The following is a 23,200-nucleotide window of genomic DNA, read 5'->3' as shown; positions in this document are numbered from 1 at the left end:
TATTTTAGTTCCAGATGAAAAAAATGTGTAAGATAAACGTTTTTTCAGCCTTAATGATTCTTGTAGCTCTAAGGTAGGCGTTTATTAACTTGTGTTAATAATCTGACAATCCTCTTTCATTCCCTCTTAAATCAGCCCACGGTACTGCTGCTTAGCAAGACAGTTTTTTTTTTCTTCAGCAGAAGTCATTTGGCAAACTACATAATCTACCAGGGCATTATTTCTCTTTTTGTAGGCTTTTAGCATCTGCATTTTCTGATTTAAGTACATTTATGTTGAGCGTTGTATTGATCGCTATTAATAATTCCCTTTAATCTAAGAGAAGGTTTTACCGAGATTCTTTTAGGGAAACTGCTAACAAGATATATCCTTTTTTTTGCTGTTAGAGTAAAATGTGCAGTTTTTTTTTTGTCATTAAAAGGCAGAACTCCTTGAAGAACCTGTACTTTGATGCTCCTGACTGAATACCATTAGCATACCGTAGAGTTACCTAGAGACTCATCTGTTCAGCAGCAGATCAGTGTCAGTGTCACAGATTTAAATTTAGGCGCTCAGGAAAAAAAAAAAAAAAACCTTGCGTTAGAGGTTGTGTGCGAGAGAGATAAAGGGAATTGCTGTAGTCCGTGAATAGCTAATCACTGCTTGTGGAAGCTGGAGGAATTTAGATTTTTATTTAGCATTTCTCTGAAATGCACCTGCTGCTGTAGCTAACGTCTCTTAGGAGGAGCCTGAAGGTTGAGACTGGAGCAGCTCCGGCAGCAATCTTCGTTCCTTAGATCCCGCCTTTTTGAACGTACTCGGAACAAATTTAAGTAAAAAGTAAAACAAGAAGATATGGTTAACCTCTATGGTATGGGATGGGTCAAACTCATGTAGTTTTATGTTCTGGTTGGTACAAGTGACACCAGAAATTCTCCTTTTGGAGTCTTTATCGGTCTACCAGTTCCAGTTCTGACCCCATTTAGCTCTTAATCAGCTTCAACAAAATGAAATTTGAGTCTCGTAATTACATTCATGTCAAGTCATTTAGCAGATGCTTTGATTCGATGGGACTTACAGTTAATTTACATAGTCTTCCATAATGTACTGTCCATTCTGGGATTTGATCACCCAACCAAGGCCCCAAATCAATTAGATATATTGCTAAAGATGGCACGCTAGCCTATTAGCATTGACCAATAAACGTAAAGAGCGACGCCATATTGGAATGGTATGTAAACAATGAGATAAGGCTTAGCAGACACAGTAAAATGACCATAAAATGTTTAGTTTTGGTCCAATTTTAAAAGGAAAAAACTCTGATTATCACAGAAACAAGCCCCAGGGACGTGGTATAAAACCGATGAACGCCATTTCAAACTTTTCTGTAAATAAATACGTTATTATATAGGACAATGACACAATGCATACCTGATGCAATGTTGTGATTTTATTCAAATCTACACACCAACATAAGGTTTACACAAACTGTTGACGTCCTCTGTCCATGTTTTTAATGGGTCGGTTTAAGGCTGCCACGATTAGTTGACTAATCAACGACTAATCGACTATTAAAATAGTTGACGACTAATTTAATAGTCGATTAGTCGTTACTTTATATTCTATGGAGTCAGAGTGTAGTGAAGTTGAAAGTTATGCTAGCTTTTTGGACTATTTTGGAAGTTATTAAGGATTTTAGGCTGTTTTGAACTTTAGCTAATATTTCAGCTACATGCTAGCTGTTTTGGCTAATTTAGGATTTTTCTAGTTTTTTTAGGCTATTTTGGAGTATAGCTCATTTTCAGCTACATGCTAGCAGTTTTGACTAATTTAGGCTTTTTTCGTTTTTTAGGCTAATTTGGAGTTAATATTTAGCGACATGCTAGCAGTTTTGGCTAATTTAGGCTTTTTTTTTCATTTTTTTAGGCTTTTTCAGAGTTTAGCTAATTTTCAGCTACATGCTAGCAGTTTTGACTAATTTAGGCTTTTTTCGTTTTTTTAGGCTAATTTGGAGTTAATATTTAGCGACATGCTAGCAGTTTTGGCTATTTTAGGCTTTTTTTCATTTTTTTAGGCTTTTTTTAGAGTTTAGCTAATTTTCAGCTACATGCTAGCAGTTTTGGCTAATTTAGAAATTTTCCATTTTTTTTAGGCTATTTTGGAGTATAGCTCATTTCCAACTACATCCTTGCAGTTGTGACTAATTTATGCTTTTTTCGTTTTTTTTTCAGCTAATTTGGAGTTTAGTTAATATTTAGCTACATGCTAGCAGTTTTGGCTAATTTATGCTTTTTTTTGTTTTTTTTTAGGCTAATTCAGAGTTTAGCTAGTTTTCAACTACATGCTAGCAGTTTTGGCTAATTTAGTTTTTTTTCCCGTTTTTTAGCCTGATTTGGAGTTTAGCTAATATTTCAGCTACATGCCAACTGTTTTGGCTAATTTGTGTTTTTCCAGTTTTTTTTAGGCTATTTTGGAGTATATCTCATTTTCAGCTACATGCTAGCAGTTTTGACTGATTTAGGCTTTTTTTGTTTTTTTTTAGGCTTATTTGGAGTTTGGCTAATCTTTAGCTACATGGTAGCAGTTTTGGCTAATTTAGGATTTTTTCAGTTTTTTAGGTTAATTTGTCATTTAACTAATATTTTAGCTGGCTATCAGCTTCAGCGTTTTTAGCTATCAGCACTAGCATCTTCAGCGGCCAAATTCGGCTTACAGCATTCACACTAGCGTTATTATAGGTAATGCTATATATCTTGTTCAGAATTATGTTAAAAAGTTACATTTTTAAAGTTTTAAAATTTAGTTTCAGGTTGTTCAGTAAATGTTTATCCTGTTCAGCCCACGACCCAAGGTGTGTTTTGGATTTTGGCCTCCTGTCCGATGGAGTTTGACACCCCTGCTTTAGATCATTTGAACACATTAAAGTAGCTCTATTGGTTTAGTCTTTGTTTTTTTTGCTTTCCTGAATGATCTGTATTTTCTTACTGTGTGAATCACTGCTAAACTTATAACACATACTCGTGAAAAACGTGGACTTTGACAGTTTGAGCTGTGTTCTCAGTTCTCATTACTGCTGTAATGGAACAAATAACCGGGTGACAGTCCAGTAATTGCTCTGGTTTTGAAAAATTAACAACTTAACACCAGGCAGATTTTCAGATGGTTTCAATTGGCTTCAAATGAAAACGCATTCAATAAACGGTTATGGAGATAGCTCCATTTTAAATGAAGATGTGCATAAAGGTTTGTTACTGGATACATAATATTGGAGTTTTTCTCATTGGTTAATGGTACTATAACTCCCATGAGGCACTTCTAGACACACAATGAAAACTGAAGGACAACACACTAAACAATTAAGACTTGTCCAAACAAAAGACAAATCCTAATGTGAAATCATTAGAAAAATACCAACATTACTGGCTGTGCGCTGACTAAAAAAAATATTTATTTCTTTTTAGCTCCTTTTCTTGATTAATTGACGATTTTAAAACATATTTTACTGTTTTTTTTAAATCTGTTTTAGACTAAATATGGCTAATTAAACAAACTTATAAGTCATAGAAAGATCTAACATATAGCAGATACTTATTCTTTTTCAGTTCTTCCTCTCTAAATTCCCCTCTATTAACTCCAGTACGCACCTCCTTCTCAGTTTGTATCCCGCAGAACCATAGACAGCCATATGCAGTTAATGTCATCCTCATTTTCTTGACAGCCGGGCAATAGAAGGCATCTAGTTACCTCAGGGGCGGAGCCTAACAACTGGACGCCACTGCTAGAACCGTGTGAGAGGCTGTTTACATGACAGTGCAATTTTATTTTTGTTTGTTTTTGCCTATAAAACTCTTTTTAGCCAAATATAGAATATTTTACTTTTTGTTTCAAGCTTACAATTTATGGTTTTATTAGAAAGTCAAAACGCCAAGTAAAATATTTTGGTCAGCTTTCACCTAATAAAATTTACTTTAATAAAATGTTTTGTTTTTGGATTAAATTCCTTTGGAAAGTCTTGCATAAAATTAGTATATGAATTGTGCATTTCTTACTAGCATGTCCGTATTTCTTCATACACTGTAAAAAGTGAAACGTTGGATCAATTAACCTTTAAAATAATTAGTTTTAATCAAATTAAAATTATAGGTTGATGGTTTACTCAACTTAAAATATAATTTGATAAAAATTAATATTTTTTAAAGTAATAAATTACAGAAATTTTGGTAATTAATCCAATATTTCACTTTTTACAGTTTAAAATAACATAATCACCTCAGTAAGGGCTTTTTGTCTTCAGCTAAGTTCAGAATAAAGTAGAAAATTGGAAATTAAAGGAATTTGATTTTAAAAATTAATCACATTTTAAAAAAATATTTGTATTAATTCCAATATCACAGACATTTTAAGTATAAAAATGTTTCTAAACGGTTTTCAGACCATTTTTAATACTTGGTTTCACTGCGGGATGTGTGCAGAAATGTCAATATTGAGATATATATCGCGATATTTAATCCTGCGATTGATTCTTGATGGGTTTTCACCAAGTATTGATCTTTTATTTTAGTTTGAAGAGTCTGTAAAACGTTATATTCGTCATCTATTGGCGAGACGTTCCTTCGGAGGTAGATAGGAGGCGCACATTCCAAGACTGGCTGTTGTGGGAAACAATGTGTCTGGCAGCTACTTGACTTATTACATTATTGTTCTGTTGTTTACAACAATTTTGTAGTAAGTAGTGGCTCTGCTGTTCATGTTTACTTTTGTTAACACTGAATTCTTCAGATAATTCCAATTCAATTGGTGTCAATGCGTCTTAAAGATAGTATTACTGATTTCAGCAAAGTTGCACACAAGTTGGTATTATTTGTTGTATTATCTGTTGCACTAAAAAAGACACAAGTTGTGTATTATTATTGTGTTCAATCTAAACAATAGATGGGGATATATTCAAAAAAATATGTGTCCTTCTATATAATGTGAGGTATTAGAGATGATTTCACCAATTATTGCAGTATCGCGATATCATTCATATTGGGAGCCATGTATCGCATCGTATCGATACTCAATCAGCCCTATTGACGAGTTGGGAGTGAAAATGTGTCGACGAAATCATATCCTGTAAATTGCAGAAAAGATGAGTTGGTATACTGTTAAATAGAAGCTAGAGACATTTTTGCTTTTTTTTTTTATTGCCAAAAGTTATGCATCTATCTTTTCGGAATTTTAACTAATTTTCTCATTTTCTGTAACAGGGTTTTAATAGTTTGGTTGCTTTGCTGTATGAGTTTCCACTATTAATTCCTCCATGCTGCGCCATTTAATACTTTCTTCACCCCACTGCCATCATTTAATTGTTAAAAGTAATCGATATGAAGGAAAATACTTCAAGAAAAAATCAAGATTTTTTTTCAACAAAACAAGAGAACAAAAACATTTAAAGTAAGTAAAATAATCAACCAATTGTTTTTATTTCAATTCATCAACAAAAAAACCCTGTAATTGTTTTGTTTTTTTGGTGAAAATGAAGCGAATTGCCAATTTTTACAAGTAAATTCATCAGTTTACCAAATAAACTAAAAGCCGTAACAGGATCTACCAATGGGCGTGTCCTAGTTGGACAATTTATTTGGGCATATTTCTTTGTAAAGAGTTGTAGACTTTTCTGTTCAAAGCGAGCTACACATTACACTTACAGTTGGGGTCATTGGTGGTGAGTGTCTTTTCCAGAGATACTACGATCTCCAGGGATTTGAACCCCTGGCCAACAATTTCAGGATTGTTCCACCCGTCTCACCTTAAGGTCATAGCGCAGAGGATTTGGCCACGAAGCAGTTATCGGGTCAGGCTCCACTCAATCTGTACGCCAACGTTTTACTGTCAGGTGTGACGCCATTTAACCTTAAGAGATACAGAGATGTATGAAATTTCAACCTGAAGCGTTTTCCAACAAAATTAATATGAAGTTCCTGTGCGTTTTCTATCATGATCCGTCGTTCATCCAAAGACTGTATGATTTCCTTGAGATATCTTTGTGAAGAACATGCTTATTTTTATCTGTGACGTGACAAAGCTGTACGTTCTTCCATGACTGTGGGTCCAACATGGACACCAGTGTTTGCAAGGGTTATTAGATAATCTAAAACGAAATAATTCAGTGGGGAGAGCACAGACTTGTGTGGGTGGGCTGTGCGTCAGCCAAGGGTATAAGGGCTTAAAAGTGTTTCTCACAAATGGAAATGTTAACTTGCCAAGCTGAGTACATTTCAATTTTCTGCCTGGAGGTAGGAGGACGGGGGCAGAGAGGTGACATGGGAAGAAGCTGGTGGGGTGTAATGAGAGACTCAAAGGTTGTACACTCATTTTGAGACATACTCTGGATTCCTATTGCCTCTTGCAAGCCGTCTATGTTTCTGCTTATGTTTAAGAGCGACGATGACAATCAAAGGCCCCCATCTATTAAAAAATGTCATGGTGCTTTGTTGGATAGCACATACTCAAAAGTAATGTTAATGATGCAAGTCAAATTTTGGATCAACTGCTTTGTTAGTATTAAAACAAAAATGTATTAGAGCTTTTTTTTTTATTTCTGGCATTACCTGTGTGACAAGTTTATATTTGATAAAACATTTGATATGAATTCTGGGATTTGGAATATATTTTTTTAATCAGAAAATTCTGAAATGCCTTAAAAAAAACACATTATTTATACATATAGAGACCAAACTCTTATAATTAGTCTTTCTATAGTTTCCATTGTATAGTTGTAAAAAGGCATTTGAGTTGGCAACTGAATGTGTTCCAGAAAACTGTGTAGAATTTTATTTTTGAAAAGTCTCAAACTGTTTTGTCTTGTAGAGAAACACCTTTTTTGTTGAGGAGGAGTCTGTAAAGCACAGACTGGGGTGTTTTAACATAACATTGGGGCTTGTTGCATATAGTCATAAAGATATTCTTTATGGAATTACAGCAAACAAACTGCATCCACTGCAGTGGTTAGCTTACCTTATTGCAGTGTTGCGCTATGTTCACACCGGGCTTTGAAACACGTGTTTTAGCTACTATTTTCAATTAAGAAAACTATGTAAACACATATATTCGCATTTCGGGGTTCCACCTTCAAAACTCTTGTGTTCTGGTGCTGCTATGCACGTTTTCGGGCTCTATGTATGAAATGCGCAGCAATTGAGTGTGCCTCACAAGTTAAACCAGTTGAACTTTGATCAATCAGTCAAAAAACTCGTAGCAAAGTGAGCACGGAGGAAAAATTAATAATTACAATTTGTGTGGGGCACTGCGACCCCGACAGGGACAAAGCGGTCAGGAAAATGAATGAATGAACGAATTGTGTGGGGCTGAAATTTTATGGCGTTAAGTCTTTCGTATATAGGAACAGAGCTGTGAAAGAAAAAAACTGAAGCAAGAGTTATGATATTTGCAGCACTTCAACATTTTGGATCATGCCTCTTCCAGATGCCAGAACATGTGCTGGTATATGGTTGTGACAGACTTTTGTGAATACTATATGCTAAAAGCGCTTTCAAGAAACCGCGTTCAAGAAACCGCGTTCAAGAAACTGCATTCTAGAATCCGCCTCCAAGAGACCACGCTAAAGAAACCACATTCTAGAAACCGCGCTCAAGAAACCGCATTCAAGAATTCGCGTCCAAGAGACCGCGCCCAAAGAGACCAAGTTCAAGAGGCCGCGCTTATGACACCGTGTCCAAGAAACCACGCTAAAGAGACCGCATTCAAGAGGCCACGCTTATGACACCGCGTCCAAGAAACCACTCTAAAGAGACCGCGTTCAAGAGGCCACGCTTATGACACCGCGTCCAAGAAACCACGCTAATGAGACCGCGTTCAAGAGGCCACGCTTATGACAACGCGTCCAAGAAACCGCGCTAAAGAGACCACGTTCAAGAGGCCACGCTTATGACATCGCGTCCAAGAAACTGCGCTAAAGAGACCGCCTTCAAGAGGCCACGCTTATGACACCGCGTCCAAGAAACTGCGCTAAAGAGACCACGTTCAAGAGGCCACGCTTATGACACCGCGTCCAAGAAACTGCGCTAAAGAGACCGCCTTCAAGAGGCCACGCTTATGACACCGCGTCCAAGAGACCACGCTCAAGAAACCACTTTCTAGAATCTGCGCTCAAGAAACCGCGCTGAAAAAAAACGCATTGAAGAATCCGTGTCCAAGAGACCGCCCTAAAGAGACCATGTTCAAGAGGCCACCCTCATGACACCGCGTCCAAGAGACCGCTTTCTAGAATCCGCGCTCAAGAAACCGCGCTCAAGAATCCGCGCTCAAGAATCTGCGCTCAAGAATCTGCATTTAAGAATCCGCATTCAAGAGACCGTGCTAAAGAGACCGCGTTTAAGGGGCCACGTTCAAGAAACCAGGGACTGTGTTCAAGGGACCGCGCGTAAGGCTCCGCGTTCAAGAATCCGCTTTCAAGGGACTGCGCTCAAGGGACCGGACTCAAGAAACCGCACCCAAGAATCTGCGTTTAAGAGATCGCGTTCAAGACACCGTGCTCAAGAACTGCGTTCAAGTGACCACATTCAAGAATACGCGTTCAAGAATACGCTTTCAAGAGATCGCATTCAAGATCCTGCGCTCAAGAAACCGTCCACAAAGGACTGCGTTCAAGAGACCATGCTGAAGAAACCAGGTTCAAGAGACAGCGCTCAGTAGACTGTGCTCAGGAGACTATGGTCAAGAAACTTTGCTCAAGAAATCATGCTCAAGAAACCAGGTTCAGCGTGTTCTTGAATGTGCCACAAATGCCCTGGTGTGTACATAGCATTAGTTACAGTTTTGAGAGAAATTTTATTGACAAAATAGGGGAACAAGAACGGACATTTCATCTTGAATGGCATAACAATGATAGATGAGAAACAATTATGCAGATAACCATTCAGACAACCATAGCATTAAGTGTGTTCTTGAACCCGCCACACATGCCCGGTGTGTTCGTAGCTTCAGATCCCCTGGCAACAGGGCTTTAGAATTCAAGGTCATTGCAAGGTTGTGGCAAGAGTAAATTTGAAAGTCAAACACAACAAACTTTTTTCTAACTTGAGACTATTTTTTTTTTAAATATGAATATTTAAACTGTATCTTAAAAAAGGCCAATTCTGGAGATCTTACCTAAAGTCCCAGATTTGAATACTGTACTTGCAGCCATGATTGCAGTCTCTCCCCCTCCCTCTCTGTTGTTCCTTAGCTCTCCTAGTAAAGTCTATCAATGTAGAGGAAGTTACGCGTTTCCATGGCAACTGTATAGGTGTCTGTGATGGACTGTAGTTACAAATTTCTTCTGGCTCTTCTATTGTTTCACGGCACTGATGACGTCTCATACAGTAGAATACAAGGACGATTTTTTGCTTCACCTTTCTAGGAAAAGTTTTTTATAGTTTATATGTTCTGACACCAATTGCACACAGGAAATGGTAAACCGGAAGTGTCTGTGTCCATACCGGAGCCATCAATGGTTGTATAGGGTCAAACTTTAGCTCTATCCTTACCCAAAGACTAACAGGCAGTTCAACTCAAGGGCCTTAAATTTATTTTTGATTAAACATGTAAAAATGAATCTTTAAAATTCATAATCTGGCATCAATTTGGCAGCTAAGGCTCCAGTCTAGATACTGTTTTGTTATACATTGTTAAACTCGAGGGTGCTCAGAAAGTTTCCCACTTCTCCTGCTGAACCCCACTTGAAAGTAATTGAATTTTGGACGAATCTGCCATAGAAGAAACACTGTCAGGGAGGGGGGAAAAAGCGAATGCTTAAGGAAAAACAATCACAAAGTGAGAGACAGGTGACAGAACCTTTTGGATGAGTTTCTTTTTAAAGGATGGAGGCCTGTAAGATTCTTGACAGGGTAAGCTTTCATCGGGGGATTTATAACGGAGAGCGGCCTTTTTTAAGATTTCATATTTTTCTTTGACATCCAGCATCCGTTCGTTTCATAAAGGGGGATAACTCTTGTTTTTTGTTTTTTTTTCTGCTCCATTGTGTTCCCTGATCATATCTCTGACAGTTAGACAGCTGCTCTGAATCTTTCATTTCTCACCAGTTAATAACCATGTGTCTAAAAAGGAAGACGATAGCAACAATAAAACATTGACACCCTTTTTCGTGAGTATTGATAAAAAAGCTTGACGAGCCCTTGAGTTAGCCTCAAAAACATCTTAAGTTCTCCATCAGAAGCTAAACATTAAAGGTGAAACTTATGGGATAATTGAGTGTTATTGGTTGGATATGATGGAAATGGAGGGACAAATTGAATCTGAGAGTCGTGGTCATTTAGAGCTCTTTAGAAGCCTTTTTAAGGGGGCAGAAAGTCATCAAACCATCTTCCATTAAAGTGGTGCACTCTGGTTTAGATCTTATTATACATTCTAATTTTAATTGATTGTATATTTGGAAGAGTTTTATTCATTTGTCAGCATATATGTTCTCATTAAAAACCTAAAAATATAAGAAATTGACTAAAACAAGTCATTACAAAAAGTATCTGAACTTGAATGTTTTGGTGAGGATATCAGTAGTAGAATAAATGCTAATCCATTTAGTCAAGTTATTTACAAAATTGCCATTTCTATAGACCCATTTTCATAACACAGAGGCATGATCTGACTAGTGCCTTAAGAAAATATGGATTCTGTTAAATATCGCGACACTTCATTTGATGATAATTGCATAAATTAAAATTTCACCAAGATAATATTTAATGAATTATTTTAGCTAAACGTTAGAACTTAAGCAAAAATCTGTGGCAAGTTGGTTCTGGTGCCGTATGAAAATGTGAATTTGGGTTTTTCGCGACTCATGTAAGAACAAGTGGAGCCCTGCAGCGTGCACTGTGCGGAGACCTTCAGTCAAAATGCTAAAGATGAAGCGGGCCAAAGTTCTGCAGTTCTTCTAATTAGCGATCTGGCTAATCAGAGTTTCTTGCATAATAGTCTGAAAAAAGATACAGTTACCAAAAGAAAAGCACAGTAAATCTGTTAAAATCAACTTTTAAATGGTAAAACCCGAACTTTAAGCAGATGTAGCAACAAGCGCACACAAGACACCCCCATTTCTGCCAATCATATCAATGTAATGTTTAGGTTTGGCCGATGAAGTAGCAGGACATTTGGGAATTTTTAACAGGATCCAGTCAGAAGTTGAAATTGAACAGAAAGTTCAATCACTTTTTTGAAAAAAAAGTGAAATATTGTTTCTGTTGCTGTCTTGGGATATATTGGGACACGTATCGTATCATGACAAGTGTGTCTTGGGATATATTGAGATAAGTATTGTATCATGACACGTGTTTTGAATGTCTTGGGATATGTTGGGATAAGTATTGTATCAATACTCTTGCATCGTGTGTCTTGGGACATGTTGGGATACGAATTGTGACATGTGTACCATGTGTTTTGGGATATATTACGAAACGCATCGTATCATGAATTGTGTATCATGTGTCTTGGGATATGTTGAGATACGTATCGTGACTTGTGTATCGTGTATGTTTTGGGATATATTGGGATAAGTATCGTATCATGTGTCTTGGGACATATTACGATACGTATCGTATCATGAAACGTGTATCATGTGTCTTGGAATATGTTGAGATACGTATCATTACACTTGTATCGTGTGTCTTGAGATACATTGGGATAAGTATTGTATCGTTACATTTGTATCGTGTGTCTTGGGATATATTGGGATACGTATTGTATCGTGATACGTGTATTGTGTTTTGGTATATATTGGGATATGTATCGCACCGTGACATGCGTATCGTGATACGTATTATTGGCTATTGCCAGACTCTTGTCAATACACAGCCAAAGCTCAGACGTGTCAACATTTCCTTTGATGGATAATGAGAGCTGCCTTCCACCGGAGGTGCGTTTCAGACCTGTAACAGCCTGAATTGGTATTTTTGTTGACCACTGCACAAGCCTTGCAGTGTACAGGTGATGGATGACAAATTGTCAGACAATGTGAGGTGAAATTTGATCTTGACAATTCTTCTCAGTTTTATTCTGTGTCTCAACCCTAAATCTGAACTCCTGGCCTTGTCAAATACCTCCTGAGGCTTTGGACCGCCTGAGCCGGTTGAGGGAGGGTTTACCGAGGGGGAAAGATGTTTGCAGAGTCACACAAGTTTAAATGTTTTACCTTTATTTACCCTAGTAGACACCCTGCCTTATAAGACACATTTCTGTTAAGTGTTTGGGTCTTTTGTGTTTTTTTTCTATTAAGGATGTTGTTTGATACTGCAGCTGGGTATGAAATCCTTTGATTCTAAAGCATATGATAACTGACCTAAATGAAATAAAACTGTCTAAACTGCTAGGCACAACCAATTAAAATGGTGTGTGGTATAAAAAGTCTCAATATTCGATTGCTATTGAATAAAATGGCTAATTCCACAATTGAACAGTCCCTTTTTTAATACTGTTTTCAACATGACACCCAGGTTTTTGAGATTCATATGTTGGGGGCCACATCGCTACTTTGGTAATACACTTGTGTCCTTTAGTCCCTTTGGTTTGCTATTACTCTTTGACCTATTTAAAGCCTGGGAAAGAAAGAAATATTTACCAACAAACCAAGACCTTCGTTCCAGGACTGGGTCAAGAGTTCCTTGATTTCCTGGACAAATCAAAGCAGACGATCCGTTGTGAGTCAACCACGACCCATGAAAGAGAATGCACTATGTATCTGTTTTTATGAACCCATTGACTCACAGTAGTTCTCAACCACAGAATTCTGTAGCTTAACCAATGGGGACGACATAGCTTCCAGCACCAATCACTCTTGACAAAACTGAATCAGTTTAGACTGCCACGTTATGATCTGGCGTCCAACGGAGACCGACTTTGTAGCTGCTTTTACACCACCATCGGCAATGCACATTCAATCGACCACTTCTAATAAAAAGCTTATGTTTTTTGGGGTTCTGCATTCAAAACTCGCGTTTACGCGAAGCTGCTCGGGGTGGGCGATACTGATCCGATATTGGTCAATATTGCCAATATCGATGCCAATGTCGATATTTTTTCTGTCAATGCGGTGCATGTGACATGAAGGTCAACATCTCAATTGTTTTCAGTTGCCGTGAATGTTTATTATTTATTTATTTATTTATCGGGGAGGGGGGAGTTTTCACTTTTTTATTTAATTGACAAACATAAAAACAGAATTAGGGCAATATTTTCAATGAAATGGAAAATAGTTTATCAAAATAAAAACTTCTTAAAGTCAATAAAAAGTGAAGAAGTGAATGCAAACAAGCCAAACAAAACAAGTCACTATAATACAAAAATAAATCAAAAATATTTAACAATGGAAAAAAAGCTGTTAAAAATATAAATAATTTGTAACTTCTTAGCCTTAAAATAGAACAATAAAAACAGTTGAAAAGTAACTTGGCAGCAACTCAGGTGGGTCCTTTTAGTAGATAGAGAAAAGTTTCAAACAAGAGTGGAAATATCGATATCTAAGTATTGATCCAATACCAATAACAAATTGAGATTGATACTATCGATATATCAGATTGATCCGCCCAGCGCTAATAGTGACACAAGTATGAATCGACTATGTACAAAACCATTGACTGTGCATTGATGTTAAACCGGATGAAGTTTGACCAATCAGGGACTTGGATTTAGTAGTGACATTTGGATGACGTCCCTTTAATTAATTCACGGAGGTGCCAACTATTTATTTTTGATCATGGAGGAGAAATTACTAATTCAAGTGCCCGGATAGATTTTTTTTGTCACAAAGTCTTTCATACATCGAAATAGAGCCGTGGAATTTGCGAGATTTCAATTGTAGGTGGCCGAGGAAGCCCCTCCCTGCTTGTCCAGTGTGAACGTTGGATAAGATTAGAGAAGAACAGTTTTCAGTTTTCAACTTTTAAATGAAAAAGGCCTTATTTTCTGAGTTACATAACAGTTCATCGTGATAGGAGTGGTTCTAATTTCCCTATCCGGTTTATTCTGGATATTCAGGATTGCCACAGGGTTCCGTCGCCACTCTGCCCTCACACGGTAAAAATAACAACACATATATCTGGATGTTTGACAAGCTCAACTGCCTTCTCTAATTTGATGGATTCTGGGCATCCTTGCAGCAGATTGTTTGGATTGACAGCACACAACAACACACACACACTCCGAAAAAAAATGTGTGCTCAAGGTACAATCAAAACTCTCCTGACTGCCCATGACAGCCCCGGCACGGCGTGAAGCCCAGGAGGACGCTCGGGCAGACTGTTCCACCCAGGAACATAATCTTTTCATCCAGCTCTGGCAACATCGGCTCACAAAGAAGGGCATCTCGTGGTCCGGCCTCAGTCTGTTTACCCTGCTGCTTGTTTGTCCGCTTGTTTGAGTCCGCTGACTGTGGGGCAGCTTCTTCCCTCAGGCGGTGAGACTTCCCAACAATTGCATGTCAGAATTAAACACCGAGCCACGGTGGAGGGCAAAACTTCTGGTTTGCTTTGGCAACTTTTTTGCTTTTAATTAAAGAGATATCTAAATTCGGTGACTTATTAAGTAGTTTTTTTTCACATGGCCGGACCACGGCAAAGCATCATGTTTAGATACTAATTTATTCAACTCATTAATCTCCCTCCATTGGTACGGCACTCGTAGTATGTGACCAGATTCGCTAACAGAGGGTGACTTTGAATCTTTTCTCATCAGTATCAAATATTAATTACAATGCATCATATGCACATTTTTCACCCCCATAGTGTTCTTTCATGTCTAACTCTCCACAATGTCAGTGAGTTGAAGGGAGCCCAAACTGGTATTCCAGCCCGTTGTTTAATGAAGTAAAAAAAAGATTTTGTGCCAATGTTTGGAGCTAATTAAAAAGATAAGATTTCTGTGTTGCTTTTCTGAGGACGCCGCGTTTACAGGAAGCAAATGTTGATGACAATAGGCCATTGACGAGGAGAAAATGGCAGCGCCGCCGTGGTTGGATGTAGGCCAGTTTTGCCTGCCTCGGTGTCTCGAGGGTTATTGTGGCTTTTCGCTCAAAGACCGTCTGATGAGGCGTTGTGGAATGCTTGCAGGAGTTCTTTGTGGTGACGGAAATGTCCGTGGAATTGTTTCTTTACATCCTGACACGCGTTTGATGGTTCTTTTTGTTATTCGTCACGGAATTTGATGAGCATCAGTCACTTTTGTCACATACGGTTCACTTAAGCAGAAAGTCTACTAATTTATATAATATTAATATTTTATATTAACTCACGGTTCGGATTGTGTTACGATTTTAGGGTCACGGCTTGGATTATTTTTTTGATCAGTGCATAAAATTTTAAAAATAGGAAAAAACAAAAAGATAAAAGCCTAAAATTACTTTTTTGAAAAGCTTTTAAACATATATGAAGTACTTCTAAACATAAATATATAAACTCAAACATCTTTGAACAAAAAAAAAAAAAGTAAAAACATGTAGTTTCTGGTTACATTTACATGTCCTGAGACCAAATCTACAAAAACTAAGAGAAAAGAATGCCGAATATGTAATTCTCCCTTGCCCCGCCCCCTACCTCCCAATGTCCAAATTAAATCCTAAATGAAAATATTAAAATTACATTTTCATTATTTTTTGTATTACTTGTAGTATGGAAACTAACAGTGGGAACATTTATTATCCATGGTGCATGTGCAGGTGAGGCGCTGCCATGCCCACTTTCCCTGGTGATTTTTGATCCTTTTGGCTTGCCGTACTGCCTCCCCCTGACAGCCTGTTCCAGTTGCAGGAGCAGCAGCAGCGGGATAGCTAATGCCCCTAACCAGGAGATCTGAACCCAGACATGGAGACGTGCACCGATGCTTTTATTCAGCTCTTAAGGATTAATCTTTGAGCATTCGTGTCGTCCATGATGAGTTTGAGAGAAGTGTTTGACAGAAGCTCCTCCCACACGCGGCGGGAGCTTCAGGTTACCAGACTTTTGGATAACCGTCAAGAATCAACTTTGAACCATATTAAAACAAAGACGGTGTACAATACATGAGTTTGACACCAACTGCAATTTAATCGATTTTAACAATGTATGGAGCGGGGGAGGGGCTTGTTTCCACGGTACAGGTGTGGGCGGAACCATGGTTAGATTATCGATTAGTCACTGATTATTTTTTTTCAATTAGTCGATGATTATTGTTCACATAAGGGGACAATGATTTTAATAGTTGATTAATCACTGGTCAGTTTTTGATTATTCGACTAATCAGGTCATTCGCAGACTGAATGTAAAGTCTTCCTAGAACTTCCTGTGACATCACTACTGACACGGATTAGCACTGCAACACGTGTGTGAAAGATAACAGCAGACGCGACATTAGAAAGCGTGCGCCGAAGTTTTAAGATTTAAAATTAATAAATAAGAAAACGACTAATCGACTATTAAATTAGGTGTCGACTATTTTAATAGATGATTAGTCGTGACTAATCGTGGTAACCGTAAAGATGATGTGCAATATTTTTTTTAACAAAAGGTACGTTCACAGAAATTGACATTTTACATGTATAGCTCATAATTTTTAATGTCACCTCAGAAAAAATAAAAAGGTTAAAGTCCCAGGTATGATGCGTCGACAATATCAAATTAGCATCAACAATTCTTTTTTTTTTTTATAGTCGATTAATCAACATAGTCAACTAATAGTTTTAGTGCCACTGTAAAGAACTGTGAACATTCCTGAAATGTGAATTTCTATGAATATTACTGAAAAAAACACAGATTCAACTAAGCTTAAGTAGAGTAAATATACAATAATGAAATGTAAGAAAAGAATGTTTTTAAAAGAAGTTTTTAAAGAATTGAAAGAAAAACTATGTAATAATCTAACCAAAAACTTGCAACTTTAAAAAAACCTCATATTTTATAGAAATAGTACAATAATATAAAGTTTTTGGAAAACTTCCATAATTAATGCCTTAGAAAGGAATTATCCAAGAACCAGAGAATACTGATAATGTTTTAGATCTTTATAAATACAAAGCAGTAAAGAGCAAATCATATAAAATATTGTAATTTTGCACATAAATATTTATCTTTTTAAACTCCATAAACTTGATTGTCTTCTTTTCCTTTCGGCTTTTCCCTTCAGGGGTCGCCACAGCGAATCAGTTTCCTCCATCTAAGCCTGTCTTCAGCATCCTCCACTCTAACACCAGCCACCTTCATGTCTTCATTCACTGCATCCATAAACCTCCTCTTTGGTATTCCTCTAGACCTCTTTCCTGGCAGCTCTAGACTCAGCATCCTTCTACCAATATATTCACTGTCTCTCCTCTGAACATGTCCAAACCATCTCAGTCTGGCCTCTCTGACTTTATCTCCAAAACCTCTAACATGTGCTGTCCCTCTGATGTATTCATTCCTGATCCTATCCATCCTGGTCACTCCCAAAGAGAACCTCAGCATCTTCATCTCTGCTACCTCCAGCTCTGCTTCCTGTCTTTTCTTCAGTCCCATTCTTCAGTCCCAGTCCCAGAGAAGGTCAGAGAGAGCTCCACTGTGTCTTTGTAGATCTGGAGAAAGCTTATGACAGAGTGCCCAGAGAGGAACTATGGTATTGTATGAGGAAGTCTGGAGTGACAGAGAAGTATGTCCGAGCAGTGCAGGACATGTATGAGGGCTGTAAGACAGTGGTGAGGTGTGCTGTAGGGGTGACAGAGGAGTTCAAGGTGGAGGTGGGATTACATCAGGGATCAGCTCTGAGCCCCTTCCTGTTTGCAATGGTGATGGACAGACTGACGGATGAGGTTAGACAGGAATCACCATGGACTATGATGTTTGCAGATGATATTGTGATTTGTAGTGAGAGCAGGGAACAGGTGGAGGTGGAGTTAGAGAGGTGGAGGTTTGCCCTGGAAAGGAGAGGAATGAAGGTTAGCCGCAGTAAGACAGAGTACATGTGTGTGAATGAGAGGAACCAGAGTGGAAGAGTGAGGTTACAGGGAGAAGAGATAAAGAAGGTGGAGGAGTTTAAGTATTTAGGGTCAACAGTACAGAGTAATGGAGAGTGTGGAAAAGAAGTGAAGAGGAGAGTGCAAGCAGGTTGGAATGGGTGGAGAAAAGTGAAAAAGAAATAAACTTGATTGTGCTTCATCATAAAAAAGTAAACGATTACAGTATTTTCTTTTTCTCAAAAGAAGCATAAAAACCTGATATTCTTCAACAAATCATACAGTCAGTTTGATGCTCATATTTTGGTTTTATTGCAGTTGTAAAAACCCAACATCAGCTAGTTTGAAAATTGGCTCTTTTATAGCCAGAATAAAGACAATTTTACTGTAATTCTAATGGAAAATAATAAAACCACCTCAAAAACTTCTGCAATGTCCTTAATGGAGAACTTATTTGACGATGAACTCTCCTTAAATGGTAAATTCTCTACGCAAATAAATAAAATATCAAGTTCTTCTCCACCCACCGATGACATCATCAGGATGTCACAAGGCCCGTCCTTGATTGGTTGACAAAGTTCAGATATTTGAACTTTGAATCGTCACTCCGCAAAGCCCAAAGTGCGACACTTTCAGAACACCATGGCCAAATTTTTCTATATCATGATATAGTTTTTTATCATATCAGGCGATAACGATATATATCACGATATAAACAAAATAACTGTATTTTTCAAATTTGAAAGCTCTGTGGCTCAAAACACAAATGTGTAATCAAAATGTAACCATTAGCGAAAGGGGCGGGTGTGGTCGTTAAAGAAGGAGATACCAAAATAAATTTACCGGCATGTGGCGACTAACTCTTGAGTGTTGTTTTAGGACCCCCTATTGAGAAAAAAGTTATATCGCGATAAATATTGTTAGCGGTTTATCGCCCATAAAGTTGGGGTGTCAGGCTCGTTTTGGTCCAGGGGCCCCATTAGCCACACTAATTGCTTATTACACTGTATATTGTGTTTATTTCTTGATCTCTTGTTATGCCGGTATTTCTTTTCCTTTGCTCCCCCTAGTGGCGGAATTGCGCATTGCGGTCATTTCTTTTAAGAACCATAACTCACCATAAGTCTATCACGATAGGCTTATTCTACTATCGAGAAAAAGGTTATATCGCAATAAATATTGTTAGTATTTTTTTGCTGTTTTATTATTATTATTATTATTATTATTTTCCGTACTTCAAAATATAGGCGGGAACTGAACGTAGGATCTTCTTTTTTTTCTTTTCTTTAACCTGTCCTGTCCAACCACTGAGCAAACAGATAAGAGCCCGAGAGCCTCTAGTGTTGGGCAGATTTTACTGTCAAAACATTTTTTTTGAATGAATGTAGGATCTTCAACTACAACCTTATAAAGTTAGGGTGTCAAACTCTTTTTGGTTCAGGTGCCACAATCAACCCGCCTGATCTGAAGTGGGCCAGACCGGTAACATAATAGCTGGATAACCAATGGTCAACTTAATATCTGTAACTTCGTTTTTTTTTTTTTTATTTCATCAGTTGGACAAAATGTCTCAAACAACGTAGTAGCCTAATCACTTGTTACATTGTTTATTTTTGTTTATTTCTTGATCTCTTGTCATACGGATCTTGTGTTTCATTTGCGCCCCCTAGTGGTGGAATTCCACATTGCTGCCATTTCTTTAAATAACCATAACTCGCCACAGGAATGGACTAAAAACATAATTATATTTTTTACTCTTCATGACTGGGCTAGATTAAACCATCTGGGGGGCCGTATATTTGGCACTTCTGTCATAAAGGATTACTCCATGTTTTATCTGTGGCTCCATTGAGTTTTTATTTATTTTTAATTAAAACACCCCAGAAAACATCAGTGAAGAAGACTAACGGTCAGTTTGTGTCCGTTTGGTCTCTGGTTGTATCTTCATTCTCAGTTGAGTTTCCTTTGGTTTTTTGCTACTATTTTATCATCGAAGACCACTACGTTGACCAGTGACGCCTCGATCTTAAGGAGGCACCTGATTATGTCACGTCTGTCTGGGAAGGAGCAGGAGTAGAGCTGTATTCTGTTGACAGGGAAGCACGACCGGCGTTCGCCTTGACATAGATGCGTTTAGACATCAGCAGCCCTGCTCGGTTATTCCGTACAGTGTAATAAAAATAACTCAAGGTTTCCTTTTCTTTTTTTTTTGCTTTTCAGGACTGGTGAAATAAAAAATGAAAGCTTCCATCCCTCTTCTGATCTTGCTTCACGCAGCTGTGGTTCAGTGCCTGAAGGTGGTGTCAAAGAGAGGCTCAGGTAAGTCCTTGCAATGCATCCTCCACTATTGGTTTGCACAGCTGTTTGGCCCAAGAACGCTACATATATCCAACCTGGATTGAGGTGGTTTGTCAGTAGATGTCTCCCTCTTTAAGTGGTGGAGCTTCCACTAGGGCTGCCACAATTAGTCGACTAATCGACTATTAAAATAGTCAACGACTCATTTAATAATTGATTATTTGTTAGTTTGTTATTTGGAGTGTAGTAAAGTTGAAAGTTAAAATGGCATTAAGCTAGCTTTTCAGACTATTTTGGCATTTATTTTAGGCTCATTTGGAGTTTAGCTAATATTTCAGCTATGCTAACTATTTTGGCTAATTTATAATTTTTCTGGTTTTTAGGCTATATTGGAATTTAGCTAATATTTCAGCTACATGCTAGCTGTTTTGGCTAACTTAGGCTTTTTTCCAATTTTTTTGGCTATTTTAAAGTTTAGCTAACATTTTAAATGCATGCTAGCTATTTTGGCTAACTTGGGCTTTTTTGAGTTTTTAGGCTATTTTGGAGTTTAGCTAATATTTGCGCTACATTGTAGCTATTTTGGCTAATTTTTGAATTTTTCAGTATTTTAGGCTAATTTGGAGTTTAGCTAATATCCCAGCTACGTACAAGCTGTTTTGGCTAATTTCAATTTTTTAGGCTATTTTGCAGTTCAGCTAATATTTCAGTTATGTGCTAGCTGTTTTGGCTAACTTGGGAGTTTATCAGTTTTTTGGGCTAATTTGGAGTTTAGCTGATATTTCAGCTACGTGCTAGCCATTATGGGTGATTTAGGATTTTTCTGGCTTTTAGGTTATATTGGAATTTAGCCAATATTTCAGCTACATGTTAGATGTTTTGGCTAATTTCAAATTTTTTAGGCTATTTTAGAGTTTAGCTAATGTTTTAAATGCATGCTAGCTGTTTTAGCTAACTTGGAATATTTCAGTTTTTTTGGGCTAATTTGGAGTTTAGCTAATATTTCAGATACATGCTAGCTATTGTGGCTAATTTTGGAATTTTTCAGTATTTTAGGCAAATTTGGAGTTTAGCTAATATTTCAGCCACATGCTAGCTATTTTGGCTCATTTTGAATTTTTCCGGGTTTTAGGCTATATTGGAGTTCTGCTATTTCCGCTACATTCTAGCTGTTTTGGCTAATTTGGGCTTTTTTCAGTTTTTTAGGCTACTTTGGAGTTTAGCTAATATTTCAGCTACATGCTAGTTGTTTTGGCTAACTGAGGCTCTTTCAATTTTTTAGGCTAATTTTGCATTTAACTAGTATTCTAGCTGGCTATTAGCTTCAGCGGTTTCAGCTATCTTTTTCAGCATCTTTAGCTATCACCACTAGCACCTTCAGCCGCCAAACTTAGCTTGCAGCATTCATTCTAGCATTATTCCAGGTAATGCCATATATTTAGTTTTTAATTAGCTTAAAGCTAATGATGATTAGGATGAGTGCTTTACATCCAGTTTGCGCATGACCCAATTAGTTGACTAATCGGTAAATATAACCGGTGTTGGTCGACTATTAAAATAATTGTTTGTGGCAGCACTAGCTTCCACCGAGCACTAAATCTCCATCTAAGGTTGCAGCTTTGACCTTTAGTTGGAATGGGATGTTATCGCAGTTAATTGTGCGACTATCGCTCGCCCCTCCACTCCATACACGCAAGAAAGATGACTTAAAGGTGCACATTCATAAAAGCAGTTTGTTTCCTTACTGGGTGATTGCTTACGTCTGGGTTTTTTTCATCCATGCATATTAGGCACAGGTGCAGGAATGGCCCAAGGCTCATCAAAAGGCTTTTCTTTTTTTGGTTCCCAGCAGAAGTCCCTGAGGGCTATCTGTTCGGATGCTTCATGAGCCGCTGCCTGAGGCCAGGATTTGAAACACATCTACTGATAAATGAACACCCAATTCCAGCCAGACCCCCGTCCTTTTGTTCCTCCTCTTATAGATTGTACAGCTTTATTAATGCTGGGTGAAAGTTAAAGAACTGGTTATCAAAAAAAAAATGTTTTTTTTTGTTGTTGTGCTTTTCAACATTACTTGATTCAGATCAGAAGTAAAAATGTGCTATTAACAAATCGTGGATGCTGAGAACTCTGCGACCATACGGTGTTTTTTCAGTTGAACCTCATGAATATGTTTTGGCCCATCAGAGGAAATTAAAGGGCTTGATTGACGTCCTCGGGGACCACGACTCTGCCGTCTGACTCGCTTTCTGTTTAGCTAGCAATCCCTGGAAAGTCATTATCTGTAGATGATTAAATTCAAAACACTCGTCTTTGAGTAATGCTTTGTCTGCATTTGTTCTGCGGCTGCGAAAACATACAATGCATTTCCAGTCCTAATCCTCGGCATACATATGTATCCGTTTGTCCTCTCCTGTGGTTTCTCTTGGTAGGAATGCTGATATGGCCTCAATGGTTGGGCAAACAGAATAATTATGGATATTTTTGCTTAATGCAGCACATAAAATCACAAAAACAACACGGCGGCTGGTTACTGTGGATTTCTTGTAGATGTCCAGGGTGAGGTGGGTTATTTTTAGGAGCCTTTAGACTGAAGGAACTGGTTTTTGGTGTGGTATATCGAGGATATATCTGCAGAAATGTGGGTTTAAACGACATTTTTTGACCTTGACCTTTGAGTTTTAGATCAAATAGAGGACACGTGGTTTGAGGCAACACTTTTAGGCACATACTGATGATGTCAAACAGTGGCTGGAGTCTAAAACTAACATGGAGCTGATGGCTGCCTTTTGTGCTTGTCTTAAACTTCACAATGTTTTTAATATTTGTATCAAGACGAGAAGACAAAGGTTCTCTAGTTTTTGTTTTATCTTTTTGGACTCATGTGGGACATTAGCCCATTAATGTATAAAAAATTTTTTTTCCGTTCATTCGTTCAGTAGAGTCCTGAATTTAATAGTACGTTGCAAATTTGTG

General features: G+C 37.8%; 1 protein-coding gene across 3 annotated transcripts in view; it reads left to right on the top strand.

Moving 5' to 3' along the window:
- The window catches only part of LOC112160059 (interleukin-1 receptor accessory protein-like 1-B), a gene marked incomplete in the record, with an annotated part of 393,180 nt that overhangs the window by 17,017 nt on the left and 352,963 nt on the right, over positions 1–23,200 (top strand). For 2 of the 3 annotated variants that reach the window (XM_024294396.2, XM_024294395.2), the window contains 1 exon segment: positions 20,147–20,245. In XM_024294396.2, coding sequence (XP_024150164.1) covers positions 20,164–20,245 — 82 coding nt within the window. 3 annotated transcript variants of the gene reach the window in all.

Source organism: Oryzias melastigma, linkage group LG2, assembly GCF_002922805.2.
Source record: "Oryzias melastigma strain HK-1 linkage group LG2, ASM292280v2, whole genome shotgun sequence".
Classification (NCBI taxonomy): domain Eukaryota; kingdom Metazoa; phylum Chordata; class Actinopteri; order Beloniformes; family Adrianichthyidae; genus Oryzias; species Oryzias melastigma.
The sequence above is the reverse complement of the archived record's forward strand: the minus strand, read 5'-3'. Positions and strand labels throughout refer to the sequence as shown.